The sequence below is a fragment of the Aphis gossypii genome, unplaced genomic scaffold (assembly GCF_020184175.1).
Source record: "Aphis gossypii isolate Hap1 unplaced genomic scaffold, ASM2018417v2 Contig00068_ERROPOS71606+, whole genome shotgun sequence".
NCBI lineage: Eukaryota > Metazoa > Arthropoda > Insecta > Hemiptera > Aphididae > Aphis > Aphis gossypii.
In genome coordinates this window covers 23,206-39,325 of record NW_026083000.1, presented here as the reverse complement: position 1 = coordinate 39,325, position 16,120 = coordinate 23,206, and the positions used below count along the sequence as shown (strand labels likewise).

The window sequence follows — 16,120 nt, the reverse complement described above, 5'->3', positions numbered from 1 at the left end:
ATTACGCATAAATAAAAAAAATAAATCAATAAAATATAAAGTACATTCAATAATCTAAATTTTATATAAAATAAAAAATTATGAAATCAGTATTTTATTTTTATTAAAATATATTTTAGTAACATAGATAAAAATAATACTATGATACTATTAATTGATGTTGTTTAATTACAGGCAAAAACCAAAAAAAAAATAATTATAATTGATTTCGAATTCAGCAACTATCAACGTACAGATTTAATACTTATTTCTGCAGCTATATCACAGACTCACGTAAAATCTGAAATTATTCGTCTACGAGGTCGACCTTTAATAATATCACCTGATGGAAGAATAAGATTAATGAATAATTATTCATATACAAAAACTAGAGATTTGCTACTAAAAATTTTTGAAAAGAAACCAGATCAGCTTCAAGTTATATTAAACGAATTACATTTAGCTATGAAATCAAAAACGTCGAACCTAACTACAAGCTTTTTAAAAAACTATCTTGATTTTAATAACCAAAATGCAATTATTTTACTATGGAATGGTATTCAGATAAAAATATTTTACAAAGATTAGGTTTTAATACAAATATAATGTTGAATATGACTGCATACGATACTGATAATAATAGAGTATTTTATTTAAAATTAATTAATTTTAAAAGTAATGAAATTATATTAAACCATAAATTAGGTTATATAATTAAAAATGGTAGATTTTTATCGTTGAAGGAAACTCATGATTCAATTTGTAATCAAAACCATGATATAACTTATATACACGATGCAGTTAGTGATGTAAAATTAACGAAATGTATTTTCAACTATTTATGTATAAAAAACAATTATCAGTTTATATTAAGTAAAATAATAAAATAATATAAGTTCTTACATTATACTAATATTGAAAAATTAACCTCATCCGTTAAAAATAATTACAATCGATTTTCATTTTAACAAATATTAACATGTCGATTTAATACTTAATTTCTACAGCTATATCGCAGACTTACATTAAATCTAAAATTAAACGACATTGAGAACGACCTTTCATAATATCACTTGATGGATGAATAAGATTAATGAATATAATATATATATATATATATATATATATATATAACCAGAGATTTGATACTAAAAAAATTTTGAAAAAAAAAAACCAGATCAGCTTAAAGTTATAGCCTACTAAGTTAATTATTTATGTATAAAAAAGCAATATTATCAGTTCATATTAAAAAATAATAAAATTATATTGACTTATCTTTAATAACAATAGATCGTAATTAGTAACACAGTAATATTTTAAAAATTAACCTCGATCGTTCAATGGTCAACGCTATTGATTGTAATAATAATAAATAATGACTTAATAAGCATAAATGATTAATACGTTTTTTTTATTTAGTAATAATAATTTATTTATTGTTATTTAATGGTAAATTTTATATTATTATTATTATTATTATTATTATGTATTTATTTTTAATTACAGTAAAACACAACGAAATGTAATATCAAAAAGAACACGTATGAACGTAATTGGAAGCGGACTTATTCAATTAAATCGGTTTAAAAAATGTTCAAAAACGTTTGTTTTAAAAAACGATTATAATTTCATAGACTTTAATCAATTTTTTGACTACGGTTTTGAAATGATTGTTTGTAAATTAAAAAAAATGACACAACAAACTAGTATTAAATTTAACTTATATCTCGACTGTGTTTATGTACATGTGTTAACACAGGAATACCGAGATATTTCATTTAAAACAGTGAATGTGTTGGCATATACAAATTCAAATTTCGAAAATTTATTAAAAAAAATGTTTGATAAAATTAACAAAGAGGAAAGTAATTTTGTAACTAAAGGAAGTGGTTGGAGTTTATATTCAATTGATGCATTACAATTAAGAATCAATATTGTAAACCCTTTAACCGGATCTTCTTATGTAATTTTACCAGAATGTATAAGGAATAAGAAAGCTGTTATAAATGTAAAAAATAATGATAACAAATGTTTCAAATATGCAATTTTAACAAAATATAATACTCGTTCAGATAAAACTAAATTTAGTAATCAATATTTTAAAATACTTGAAAAAAAAAGTAGATTAAATTTTCATTGTATCGATTTTCCGACACCAGTTAATCAAATTAAATCATTTGAACGTTTAAATAATGTATCAGTTAATGTTTTTAGTTTAGATAATAAAAATGTTGTTTTCCCATTATATATGAATAATGTGGAAAGTAAAAACCATTTCGATCTGCTTTTAATTAATAATGGTATAACGTCACATTATTGTTTTATTAATGATTTTTGTAGACTTATTCGTAATCAAAAGACGAAACATAAATCTAAATTAATTATATGTAAAAGATGTTTTACAGTTTTTAGTAATATTCCTTGTAAATTCAAACTATGGGGTATTGATGGGTTAAAAAAACATAAAAAAATTTGTGGAAAACATAAACTTGGAAGACCTGTAATGTTTGATAACGGTGATGACGATACTATTTATTTTAAAAATTTTAAAAGATCTCAACGAATACCTATAGTAATTTATTCTGATTTCGAATGTTATTTAAAACCTATAATAAACAACCAAGACATTAAAACTAAGACATTGATAACTCATAAACATAAACCTATGAGTTATGCATTTTACGTAAAAATAGATTATGACATTATACCTAAATATTTAATAAAAAAATATAAAATTCCAACAAAACTTCATGTTTATAGAAATCGTAATGCAGCAAAATTTCATAAAGACAATGATAGATATAGGTTCAAAAGTGTGTAATCTTTATAAGATAAATATACCCATGGACAAATTAACTGTTGATGAAGAGCATAAATTTCAAAATGCTAGATTATGTGAATGCTGCTTCAAATCATTTAAAAACGATAATTTATTTAAAGTAAGAGATCATAATCATTTTACAGGACGTTTTAGATCAGCTGTTTGTTTAAATTGTAATTTTGAATTAACTAATGTTTCATTTATTCCAATATACTTTCATAACTTAGTCTATGACAGTCATTTTATTGTTCGTGAACTTGGTTGTAATGAAAATGATTCATGTAATACCTAATTCATCAGAAAATATATATCATTTAGTAAAACTATTCAAGATAAATTCAATATAAAATTTATTGATACATTTCGTTTTATGTCAGAGTCTCTTAGTTCACTAGCTGATAATTTATCTGAAGACAAAACTAGATTTAGAGAAACATTAAAAATATTTTCTTTGTCGACATTAAATTTAGTTACACGAAAAGGTGTGTTTCCTTATGAATATATTGACCATCCTAATAAATTAAATGAAACTTGTTTACCACCAAAACAGTTTTTTTATAATTCATTAAAAGATGAAGATATTAGTGATGAAGATTATGCGCATGCTCATAAGGTTTGGAAAAAATTTAATATAAAAACATTAGGAGAATATAGTGACTTATACTTAGCAACAGATGTATGTTTACTTTCTGATGTTTTTGAAAATTTTAGAGATCTTTGTTTACAAACACTTAAACTCGATGCTTCACATTTTATGACCGCTCCAGGATTTGCATTCGATTGTATGTTAAAACATACTAATGTTAAATTAGAACGACTTAAACAGTATGATATTCAAATTTTCTGGAGAACGGATTACGTGGTGGAATTTGTCATTCAGTTAAAAGACATGTAAAAGCTAATATTCCTAATATTCAAAATATTAATTATGATTCAAACAAACCTGTAACGTGGTTAGCTTACTTGGACTGTGTAAATCTATATGGAAAATCAATGCTATCTGCTTTACCTCATAAAAATTTTGAATGGTTTAACGATTTGACAATAGATATAACACAAATTGAAGATGATGCTGAATATGGTTATATTTTAGAAGTAGATGTTATTTATCCAAAACAATTACATGACAATCATAATGATTTCCCATTTTTACCTGAGAATAAATGTCCTCCCAATTCAAAAGTAAAAAAACTATTAACAACATTAGAATCGAAATTTAATTATGTAGTTCACTATAGAAATTTGAAACAGGCCATCGTTAATGGATTAAAAGTGAAAAAAGTTCATAGGATTCTGCGTTTTTCGCAATCTCGTTGGATGGCACCATATATAAATTTATGTACAAATATGAGGGTTAAGTCAAGGAATGAGTTTGAACGACAATTCTGGAAACTGTTAGTGAATAGTGTCTATGGAAAATGTATGGAAAATGTAAGAAAACGTATGTCAATGTTTCTAGTATCTAACGAAAAAAAAGCACATCGATTAATGTCGAAAACAACATTTAAAGATCGAACTATATACACAAAAAATTTAATGGCTATTCATATGAATAAGGAAAAAATTAAATTTGATAAGCCTATTTATGTAGGATTTGCAATATTGGATATTTCAAAGTCGATAATGTATGATTTTCATTATAATGTAATGAAAAATATGTATAGAAATAAAATTAACATTGTGTATTCAGATACTGATTCGTTAGTTTACGAAATAAGAACTTCTAACTTTTTCGATGACATAAAACGAAAATTATTTTCTTACTTTGATACTTCAAATTATCCGAAAAATCACTATTGTTTTAGTGATCGTAGAAAAAATCAACCAGGTTATTTTAAAGACGAATTAAAATCTGAAATCTTATTAGAATTTATTACTTTACGTCCTAAACTCTATGCATATAAAACAAATAAAGATGAAGTAAAAAGAGCTAAGGGTGTTAAAAAATATGTTATTAATAATCACATGAAGTTTGACGAATATTTAAATATATTAAATGCATATATCAATAATTCAGCTAGTCAACAATTATGTAAATCTATGAATTTTATACAATCAAAACACCATTTTGTTTATTCTAAATCTATAGATAAAATTGCTCTTAGTGCGAATGACGATAAAAGGATTATTATGCGTGATGGTATTAATACTATTGCATATGGTCACTATCGTTTAAAAAATAGTTTATTTTATTTTTTTTATTATGTAAAATTGATATAGTATTCAATAAAAATAATAATATTAATAAAATAAAATATAGGATAAATACAATTTAAAAAAAAAAACAAAAAAACGTTATTTATTCATTATTTTTATTTTTATTACTAAAATGCATGTTTAAACAATTAGCTAAACAGTATAACATTTAATTTTTCAGAATGAACAAACCTATAATTCCAAATTAGAAATCGATATTGAAAATCTGAGTCAACTCTATTTTATTTTAGACAAAGTTTTACATCGATTGCCAGATTAGTAGGGATGGTAGTAAAAAAATTAACGGATTTAATTTAATTATAACATTCGGTAATCAATTAAAAAATAAATTAACATAAAAATGAAATAGATCCAAACATTGTAATAATAAAATGGTTTATACAATTAAAATAATAAATATTGATTGATACATTTCGTTTATTTACTATTTTAAAGTATCGTTTACATCAATCCACGAATTATGACTGTTGTTAAAACCTAACCATTTAACATATAATTTGTTTTTATTTTTTTTATAATACGTTCAATGAGAAAGGTGTCGGGAAAAATGTTTTTTTAATTCTTGTGTATAAAAACAGCCTAATATTATATTATTTGAACTATCTTTTAGTTGATAAGTTAATGGATCTGTATTTAAAATTTTAGAAATAGTGAACACTTCTGTTGACCAATTTGGTGTATAACCTTTACTGAAATTATGTTTATACTTAGATATTCTTACTTTGTCATTAATTTTAAATTTAAGTTTATTTGATGTATTAATTTGTAATGTTTTTCTTTTAATTGTAACCGGGTTGATCCGAGCTTCGTGTGGTGAACATTTTATTGTTGAATGTTTTGTATTATTATAATTATATACTAATTTAAAAATTGAATTTATCCAATTCCATGAACCTGTTGATGTAAAATATTTGTAAATTTTATTTTTTATTGTTCTTATAACGCGTTCAACCATACCAGCCTTTATACTGCTGTATGTTGAATAATGTCTAATATGATACTTATTCATTATACTTTGAAATTCATTATTGTAAAATTCTGTTCCGTTATCTGTTTGTAATAATTTTGGTTGATTTTTTTTTAATATTTTTATTATACCTTTTGTACACTCCTTTGCTGTTTTATTTTTTAGTGCTTCTACCCACACATACTTGGTAAATGTATCTATAATAATTAAAATGAATTTAAAACCATTATTTTGTCTAGAATGTGGTTGCATGTCTATTAAATCAGCTTGCCAGAGATCATCTTTAAACCGTGTTACTACGCTTCGTCTAGGAAATATTTTTCTCGCTGGTCCATGTAACTCCTCAGCTAAACTGGTTAAGATTGTCATTATACTATAATATTTCTCTCGCGTAATTCTTCTAAAATTGATATAATTTCATTATTGACACCAGTATTACCAACATTTTGTGATGATGTTAGAAGATTTAATCTAGTTACTAGTTCATTCGGATCGTCATAATAAACTAATTGTGTTTGAGGTATTACATCTTTATATAAACCAGAACCTCTCTTAACCTTTGGGGTTGCAGTAAAATTAAACATTTTTTCATTCTTTGGATCTGTAGTCATAGAACTGTTTGCTGTTGGACGAAATTCAAATGGATCATTTGGTATAGTTGTATTATTATGAATATTACTACGTTTAGTGTTAGATCTAGATAAATGATCGGTAATTTGTGCTAAACTTAATCGAGGATTTCTTGAGTTATTAATTTTATCTATTTCTTCGTTTAATTGCTTTTCCTCATTTTTCATTCTATCGTATAGAGGTTTTACAACATTCGTCCATTTATGAAACTTTGAGGTTTTAGGTTTCCCATCTGCTTTTAAATGAGCTCGTGAAGTTTTTAAAATGTCGTAATAAGATTCCATATCTTGTAGAGTTGTATTTTTTGGTTCTTTCTCACATAGTAAAGACCATAGTCCTTCAGTCCATGGATAGTATTTATTAAATAACTGTAAGTTACCATGACTAAAAGTTACAGAGTAGCCTCCTATTTTATATGAATCACTGGCTTTATCATAATACATACCATATGATTTATCATATCGTTTTGATGTAGGACGTTTATTGAAAAATTTGAAAATGATGAATTTAATTCGTTATCATTATCATCATCACTAACGTCTGAAGTTTCCGGTTTTATTTCATCAGCCGGTTGTGTATTCTTTTCTGTTTGGTTGCTCAATGGTTCTATTATTGGTTTAAATGCTTCACGAAAATAGTTGTCGGAATCTATGATACCACGTTTCATTTCCATTATTTTTCGTTTTATATTTTTTTTTGAGGTTATTAAATTTTCCAATAAAACTTTTTCTTTAATCATTTCAAATAATAATGTGAATATAACTGTATCGTATGACTATTGACAACACAATGTATATAATTTCAGTTATACTTTATATTTATATTTATACTTACATTTATTTTATTTTAATAAAAGTATGAAAACCACATCTATATCTTCCTTCATTCATTTCCCGAGTTTTATCAATAACCATAAACCCATAATCACTATGATTCCAACATAAATGGGAAATTTTCCGAAATTCAATGAAATCCATATCTGTAGACGAATGATCATTGAATATATGACGTAAATTTGTATCGTCTTGTTTTAGTATTATTAAAAAATTTGAGTTATCTCTTACTAACTGTTTTGGTATTTTAGAATATGTTTGTGCTAAATAAAATACTGAACTAGCACCTGAATGTCTACAAATTGAGAAGTATTCTCTGATTACTGACTGCGGACCACATATAACGTCATCAAAAATTATAATGGAATTTTTTTTAGTTAAGTTTGGTTTTATAACTTTATCAGCACTTGTAAAAATGAAAAAATTTGCACCTTTTATATCATCTATTATTTTTTTTAACAAAACATATTTTTCTTGATTTGAGGTTTTAGAGTATAGATAAATATTTTCAAATCTTAACCCGTTTTCATGGGTAATTAAATTATACATTATATTTGTTTTTCCTGAACCACTAGGACCAACTAATATAGCACGTATGGTATCAGGTAATAATGATCCATGTTTTGATGGTTTTTTTTCTATCTGAACATCAACATTTGTAATATCTAATTTATCTTTCTGCTCAATCAAGTTCATTTTTTCGTATAAATACTCATGCATTTTTACTTTATAATCAGTTATAAATGATACGTTCAACTCATAAGTGTAAATCAGGTAAGACTGGTAAAGGATTTGTAAACTCACTTATAAATAGTCATCCGTTTGAAGCTCGTATTTCAAACTATTAGTATTGTTGACATGGTGCAAAATTAAAAAAAGTGACTAGATTGTGTTGATAAAGGAATAAACCCGTTGGATACTGCATGTTACGATCACGATATTTTGCATGCAACTAGAAAACATTTAGAAGATAGACATAAAGTGTTAGAACTTCGAGCTTGGGAAAGATTTAAAGCAAAAGATACACCTAGAAATAGAAAATCGTTGCGTACACCGTAATAAACGCAATGAAAGCTAAAAGAAAAATAGGAATGGGTTGTAAACGTAAACGGAAACGTACTACAAAAATAAAAATAAATGGTATAATGTTAGCGAAAAAAAAAAGACGTTAAAAAAAAAAAATGTTGGTAAAAGGTTGATTTTAACACCAGGTCAGACAGGTGGTGCAATTCCCTTAATACCTATTTTTGCAGGATTATCAGCACTTGGTAGTTTAATGTCTGGAAGTGCCAGTGTGTATAATGCAATACAAAATTCAAAAAGAAAGAAAGGTAATGGATTATATTTAAATAATAATGGATCAAGGAAAAAAAACTGATGAATACGCTACCTAACAGACCACTAACTTCTAGAGATATTATAAAATACGTTACAAAGTTTAATATCAGTCATTTCCGCGGAGTATTTTCACGTGATAACTTACCTAAAAAACCTCTCGCAATCGAATGCGGTATATTAAACTTAGACGTATCTTCCGGTAATGGAAGTCATTGGGTAGCGTTTTATAAAATTAAAGATAAGGTTGAATATTTTGATAGCTTCGGTGATTTACCTCCACCGATTGAACTACAAAACTATTTTAAAGGAAACAAAATTAAATATAACTACACAAATTATCAAGATTTTAATTCATTTAATTGTGGACATTTATGTCTTAATTTTTTACAATGCAAGAATCAGTTACTTTAAGTTTATCTGGTAATACAACCACATTATCTGTACATTATTGTCCACCAATTGATGTATACGATGACTCGGAAATTGCTTTGTTAAATTTGCAAACATATAATACATTTGCAAACATAAACGAAACTAATAACAACTTCGAAATATATTTAGAAAACCCCGATCGTTTACTAAATAATAATAATTTCCAATCTGTTATATCACACTGAAAAAGGGGTGTTACGATATTAAGGATATTAAAAATCAAATTTTGGCCAAATAGATGACTTTAATAATGATAACGAATACTTTAGAATAAAATCGACAGAGAAAATGACTTTTGATATCGGGATTGATCAAATATTTTAGAACAACCATATTCAGTAATGGTATAATACGTTTTAACGTAAAGAACAGTATAGGACCTTTATTGGGGTTTGAAAAAAAAAGTTATGAACCACACAATATGCACATTGAGGGTCATCGATCACAGAAAGTGACAAATTTAATCAGTGTTAACTCAATAAAAGTAATGTGTAATATAGCTCAAGGTTCATTCAACAACCACATGTCAAGTCATTCAATTTATGAGTTTTCCCCTAGTGAGATCATAGGGTCTAAGCTGATTCAAACACCAAATAACCTAATATATTACAAATTAAATAAAACAAATATCGATTCAATAACTATACAATTAGTTGATCAAGATCATAATCCGATAAACAATTTAGGTGAGAAATTAATAATCAATCTACATATTAAACGTTACGGATCTTAATATGGGATTAAAATTTAATATAAGCCCATTACATAAAATAAATCTTGTTAGTCAAAAGACTAAAGCGGTACCGGTAACATCGAATAAAGTAAAAAAAATAACAACGAAAAATAAAACAATTTTAAAGGCTTTAGGTTATAAATTAAAGCAGAATGCCTGAAAGTGATATTTTAGATATAAGTTCGCCGTTTGAAACCGATTCTAAAATTACGAAAATCGAATATCATTCATATACACCGTATACAACTTCATTTAATAATAGCGATGAAATACGTATATCAATTCAACAAACAGATGTTTATCCATATCTGAATGAAAGCTTTATATATTTAGAAGGTCAAGTATCAGATGCTGGAAAAGTAAAACTTACTAATAACGGGTTTTCCTATCTCTTTGATCAAATACGACTTGAAATCAATGGAATAGAAGTAGATAGAACACGCGTACTTGGTATTACCAGTTCGTTAAAAGGTTATCTATCAGGTACACCTGATAATTATAATTGTTATGAAAATGCTGGTTGGATTTTTAAAAATAGTTCAAACCCAGCAAATAATAATGGAGAATTTAGTGCATGCATTCCGTTGAAATATTGGTTAGGTCTATTTGAAGACTTTAAAAAGATATTAGTTAATTCTAGATTAGAACTAATATTAACTCGATGTCATAACGATTTAAACGCTCTAAAGGTAATAACCAGTGCAAGTACAAATTCTGGAAAAGTTGATTTGAATAAAATAGTTTGGAAGGTTCCACATATTACTGTTGATGATGAAGAAAGGTTAAAATTATTAAAACTTATTGAAAAAGAAAAAAGTTTGTTTATCCCGTTCAGATCTTTTGAAACTTTTGAATATCCTGAACTCGGAACCACAAAAAAAGTAGTGTGGAACTTGAAGACAGCATCAAAATTAGAAAAACCACGATTTATCATAATTGGATTACAAAAAGGACGTAAAAATTCGTTAGAAAAAGATTGTAGTATATTTGATCACTGTAATATGACAAACGTTAAAGTATTTCTTAACTCAATAGCTTATCCATATGATAATTTGAATTTAGATTTTACGAAAAATAATTTCACCTTATTATATGATATGTATACATCGTTTCAAGAATCGTACTATGAAAAAAATATACGAAACCCCTTATTAAGTCCCTCTACTTTTCTATCGAACGCACCAATTGTAGTTATCGATACTTCAAAACAGAACGATTCGGCTACAGCATCATCAGTAGATGTACAATTGGAAATTGAAGCATCGGAATCTCTTACAGGTGTAACTGCTTATTGTTTATTAATTCATGATCGCATTGTTGAATATGTACCTTTTACTAGAGAAGTAAGAAAACTAGTGTGAATAATATTAAAAAACTGATTTATTTAAAATACTTGATGTTAAATACTATTAATTAATTTAAAATAAATAAACAAAATGATAATAAAAAAAATGATTTTATTTATTTCAGAAATTTAAACGAAAATGATTCGTTTAACTAATAACTAATCATGTTTTATTTTCAGTAAAAGTAATAGGGAGATTTTTTATACTGAAAGAAGGACATTCCGCTTTAAACATTTTTTGTGTCCCTATAAAAATGGAGCCAAACGCCTCATGGTTTGCCTGAAACAACGTGGGGCGTCTGACTCCATTTTACAGCGGGAATTTCTTACACTGCAAGGGGACAATACCTCCTCAAACTTTTTTCATCTCCGCTGAAAAATGGAGCCAGACGCCCCATATTTATACTAAGAACGTAGAGAAAACCCCCCTGCAAAATTAAGATTTCACTGATAGCATCAAATTAAAAACATGCAGTAATTCAATCAAATTTTTTCAACAAAAATGCTTTCTTGATAATAATGATAATTAACAATGAAAATTTAATAGATAGTCTACTGATTATTCAAGATACCTGTAGATTGGCTACCGCCAAACGAAAAGAATAAAATAATATCGTAATAAATGATACCGATTCAATCATCACATAATTTTGATACACCCTCTTGTCCCCGATTTTGTTTTTTGATTCTACTAACAATACTTTCCAATAAACTGAAGTCTTATAGAATGTTCTGAACACACACGTTTCTAAATCGCCTACACCTGAACCATAGATTTGCAATACGTGTTCTTGATAGTTGTGAAGCGAATTCTATAACACTCGAAAAATCATTTGAAATAGGTTCTAGAAGCTTACAAAATACAACTAAAAAAACTAATCTTAAAAAAACTTAATCGTGTGTCAGGTGCTGGTAAAGGAGTTCAATGCAACCCTTGTAAAATTGGAAAATGCGTTAACAAAATATGTTATGATCAGGGCACGGGACTTTATGTGCTTAAAATTTTAAAAATATGTGCATACATATGCACCAAAAAATATCAAAATATGCGCTTTAATATGCATTTATTATTAATTAAAAAATACATACTTATTAAAATTTAATTTAAAAAAAACATATCTTGTACATATTATTACCTACTAAAAATTTATATTTTATACGTATTATTTTATTAAAAAAAAATTTCAAACTGTTGAATAGAAGGTCTTTGGATTTTTCAACACTCGGCATCTTTTATACCTAGCAATTACAATTTTTATGTATTAAAAAATAATCATTTTATAATTCTAATTATGTACTTACTTGCATTACACTGGATTATCAAATGTTTTTTATGTTCTCAACTTTGAAAGACTTTCTATTATTTGTGATTAAAGTTTTATAGGCGGAAATGATCTTTCTACGTTTACCGATGTGATGGGAGCATATTTAAAATATGTCAGATCATTAATATCTAAGTCTTCTGGTAAGTCGTTTATGTCAATTAATTCACCGTTAGAATGTTTTTATTTTTTCTATAGCATAGCAAGACCAACATTTTTCTTCAATATATTTTCCATCTTTGTACAGATATTTTTCCCAGTTGTCCAGTAAGACGTTTCATTGCAACACTTACATTGTCAATAATTTCGATTGAATCAGCTAAAGAAACACGTTCAGTTTGCAATTTTGTAATTGATGTAGTAAGAGAACTAAAATTTGATTTTATGTAGACTAAATCATTTTTAATATGAGGTGTTGCTAAGTATTTTTTTGCATTTTTTATACTCAAGGCATCCTCTGATTCTAATTTATTTACAATATTGAAAATTATCTCAAAGTGTTCACAGTAATATATGGCTGCATTTATCCAGGTGCCCCATCGAGTTATTACTGGCTCTGGAGGTAAAGGTAAATCCGGTGCCTCAGTTTTAAAAAGAAGCATGCGAGATGGAGCTTTTCTAAATATTTTTTTGATATTTGAAATCAGCTGATCAACAGATTCATATTGGCTTCGTACTTGTTCAGCCACCCTGTGTAGCCCGTGAGCAGTGCATGTAACGTGTATCATTTGGAATATAAAGCATTTAACGTTTGACCACATTTCACCATGTAGGTGCTGCGTCCGACAAAAATAATAAAACATTGTCATGTTTTATACCATCTGGCCATAATATAGAAAGAGATTTGTCAAATAGCTTACTAATTGTAGAATAATTAGCTTTTTCCAGTTCCTCAGTGTTCAATAGAAATATTTTTCCAAATTTTTCAGCCTCCAAAGTACCGATAATTACGTTTGCAATAAATCGACCTTCAACATCGGTCGTTTCGTCAATCGATATCCAAATTTTATGATCAGAAATATATTCTCTTATTTTTTGCATAGTTTCAATAAAACAATCATCAATATAGCCTTTTCTTAATGTTGTTTCGTATGGTATCTTTCCTCCCCGTGTAAGATTCCAAAAAATTTCGAAATACTTGGTTCGATAATTTATTCAGTGGAATGTTAGCCGATAGCAATGCTTTACATAAGTCCAATTGAAAGTAGACTTTTTAGTTGTATGAGTTTGTGTAATCATTGTTTGGGTTCTTGTATTGAACATTTCCTTCCGTTTAATCATTTTCACGTGTTTTACTGTTTGTATATGTTGTATTACACTAGATCGTCGTTCATATTCTACTTTAATTTCACATATTTTGCAAAATAAAACTCTTCCGTCTGTGGAAAATACATTATCTCCAAATTCCAAAATGAAACTTTTCCACCGACTAATTTGTGATTTTTAGATTCTGAACGAAGTGATGAATGTATTGATTTTACAATGATGTGTGTTTTTTTTTTTATTTTTTTTATTTTTGTGTCTGTCACCACGTTTTGGAGCAGTAAAAGTGCTCCGATTTTAAAAAGTGGACCCTGTTTCGGATAGGAAAGTGAATGTAGTTTGTACTTTGGGGGGTTAAAAGTAAAAAATTTCCAATAGTTTTCAAAAGCGCCGGGAAAAACCAAAAAAAAAATGACGGAAAAACGGGAATTTTTACGCAAAACCAGTTTTCGACCAAATCGATTTTTTTTTATGGTTGTAATTCAAAAACTAATCACTGAAAATACTTGAAATTTTCACCAAATGTTAATGTCAGTGGTATCCGTATATAGTTAAATTTTCAAAAAATTTTGACTTTTTTTGAGCTATTTAAAGACCCCTGAAATTTTCGATTTTTTTGAGAAATTTTTTTTAAAGTGTCGATAAAAAATTTTTGGATGACCAAAAAGTTTTGAAAATTTAATACAAGGTTCCTTATGAGTTGTTTTTAATGTAGCTCAAAAAAATTAAAAATCGTTAGTCACAATTTTTTTTTTATAAGCGTTTATAGTTCAAATTTTTACGAAATCTGTCGAAAACGCGAAAATTTGCAAGTAATTTTGAAGTTGAAAAATCATAAAATTTTTTTCTTTTATAACTAAGTTTTGAAAATTTGGTACAAGGTTCTCCATACATTTTTCTTCAAATATCTATAAAAAAAACTCTCCTGGATTCAGACAAAAAATTGTTATGAGTGTTTGAATTTTAAATTTTTATGAAATTGCGTAACGATAACGATTTATCCTCGAACGATTTTAAATATTTGTTATTATTCAAAAAGTATAAGTCGTAGATACTTGAAAATTTTACCAATTATTAAGATTCGCGTTTTCTTTACGTGATTTAAATTTCAAAATATTTTGACTTTTTTGAGCTATTTATAGACAACTGAAATTTTCAATTTTTCTGAAAAAATATTTTGAAGTGTCGATAAAATTTTTTTGGCCCTATCAAAATACTTGAAAATTTAATACAAAGTTCCTCATAAGTTATTCTTATAGTGATTAAAAAATTATAAGAATACATAGGCACAATTTTTTTTTATTAGCATTTGAAGTTCAAATATTGACAAAAATTCGTCAAAACTATGAATACTTGCAAATTATTTTGTAGGTATATTTCATAAAAATGTTTGTATAAGTAGCTAAGAGTTGAAAATTTAATACAAGGTTTTTCATAAGTTTAGCTTACAATTATTATAAAATAACTTAAATGTTGTTGTATTTAGGCCATTAAAACATAAACCACCTTTTTCACCAACCACTAGAAATTATATCCTAGGCCGACAAATCATCTTCGTTCAGAATCTTTTTTCGTATACAATGATAACTATCATTGGATTCAAATTTAACACTCCTATAATATATAATAATGATCCATACGGTACCTAATGTACAGCAGAGCGGTACTCACTTGCCCGCTTTTTTTCTTTTGGTATATTATACCACAAATACGAGCACTAATAACTACAAATACGAACGCGACAACGATTAACGATATATTATGCTTTGACACGATAACGATCGTAGTCCGTCGATCACTGTGTACTGGAAAACAAAATAATACTGTAAAAGGCAGATTAAATAAAAATAATATTGTCTTCAGAGCTTAAAATAAAATTGGTTACCCGCAACGTTATTGATTATCGCCGTATCGGAATTATTGCCGATAAAATCAAGTAGATAAAATTGATTAATTGACTAAAAATATGATTTAAGAGTATGTAATTTTGAAATATGCAATAAAAATCAATAAATCTTAAAAATATGCATTTATAGAAAAAAATTCCAAATTATGCAAACATATGCACAATAAACTTTTAAATTTTAACTCCAAACACCACAACACAAATTTGTACCAGATCAGATTTATTCTATTTACTTTCCGAACAAATATGCAAATGCATAAAGTCCCGAGCCCTGGTTATGATAAATTTACCGAAGAAGAGCGAGAACACATGTTTAATAACTTTTGGGGGTTAA

The 16,120-nt window shown here is 26.7% G+C and overlaps 3 protein-coding genes and 1 pseudogene across 5 annotated transcripts; 2 read left to right on the top strand and 2 right to left on the bottom strand.

Moving 5' to 3' along the window:
* Positions 1 to 190: 190 nt before the first annotated feature.
* Positions 191 to 7,084, bottom strand: LOC126553095 (uncharacterized). 3 transcript variants are annotated; one of them, XM_050208278.1, is made up of 3 exons: positions 6,667 to 7,084; positions 5,739 to 6,606; positions 191 to 322 (listed from the first exon to the last, which is right to left on the bottom strand). In XM_050208278.1, the coding sequence occupies exons 1-2, from the start codon at positions 7,055 to 7,057 to the stop codon at positions 6,353 to 6,355; spliced, it is 645 nt and encodes a 214-aa protein (XP_050064235.1). In that variant the 5' UTR covers positions 7,058 to 7,084; the 3' UTR covers positions 191 to 322; positions 5,739 to 6,352. The 3 variants fall into 3 exon arrangements, with proteins under 3 accessions (XP_050064235.1, XP_050064234.1, XP_050064236.1); XM_050208279.1 differs by having other exon boundaries at positions 192 to 322; positions 5,739 to 6,384; positions 6,464 to 7,084; XM_050208277.1 differs by having other exon boundaries at positions 5,739 to 7,084.
* On the top strand, positions 1,320 to 3,631 carry LOC126553103 (uncharacterized). Its single transcript, XM_050208286.1, has 4 exons — positions 1,320 to 1,338; positions 1,434 to 2,792; positions 3,178 to 3,582; positions 3,627 to 3,631. Exons 1-4 carry the CDS (start codon positions 1,320 to 1,322, stop codon positions 3,629 to 3,631), a joined length of 1,788 nt encoding a protein of 595 aa, XP_050064243.1.
* On the top strand, positions 3,646 to 5,700 carry LOC126553102 (uncharacterized). The gene is made up of 2 exons (XM_050208285.1): positions 3,646 to 4,940; positions 5,663 to 5,700. Exons 1-2 carry the CDS (start codon positions 3,794 to 3,796, stop codon positions 5,698 to 5,700), a joined length of 1,185 nt encoding a protein of 394 aa, XP_050064242.1. The 5' UTR covers positions 3,646 to 3,793.
* A 5,427-nt stretch (positions 7,085 to 12,511) lies between the features above and the next one.
* LOC126553096 (uncharacterized) lies at positions 12,512 to 13,219 on the bottom strand (annotated as a pseudogene).
* Between the last annotated feature and the right edge of the window lie 2,901 nt (positions 13,220 to 16,120).

What these genes read in the sequence shown, in the direction of transcription:
- LOC126553103 (XM_050208286.1), top strand. An exon ending in TGATAGATATAGGTTCAAAA is followed by an intron (nt 2,793 to 3,177) that starts GTGTGTAATCTT and finishes GTTTTATGTCAG; the next exon opens with AGTCTCTTAGTTCACTAGCT.
- LOC126553102 (XM_050208285.1), top strand. Translation starts at nt 3,794, where the DNA reads ATGCTATCTGCTTTACCTCATAAAAATTTTGAATGGTTTAACGATTTG. An exon ending in AAGGATTATTATGCGTGATG is followed by an intron (nt 4,941 to 5,662) that starts GTATTAATACTA and finishes TTAAAATTTTAG; the next exon opens with AAATAGTGAACACTTCTGTT.
- LOC126553095 (XM_050208277.1), bottom strand. Translation starts at nt 7,057, where the DNA reads ATGTATTATGATAAAGCCAGTGATTCATATAAAATAGGAGGCTACTCT.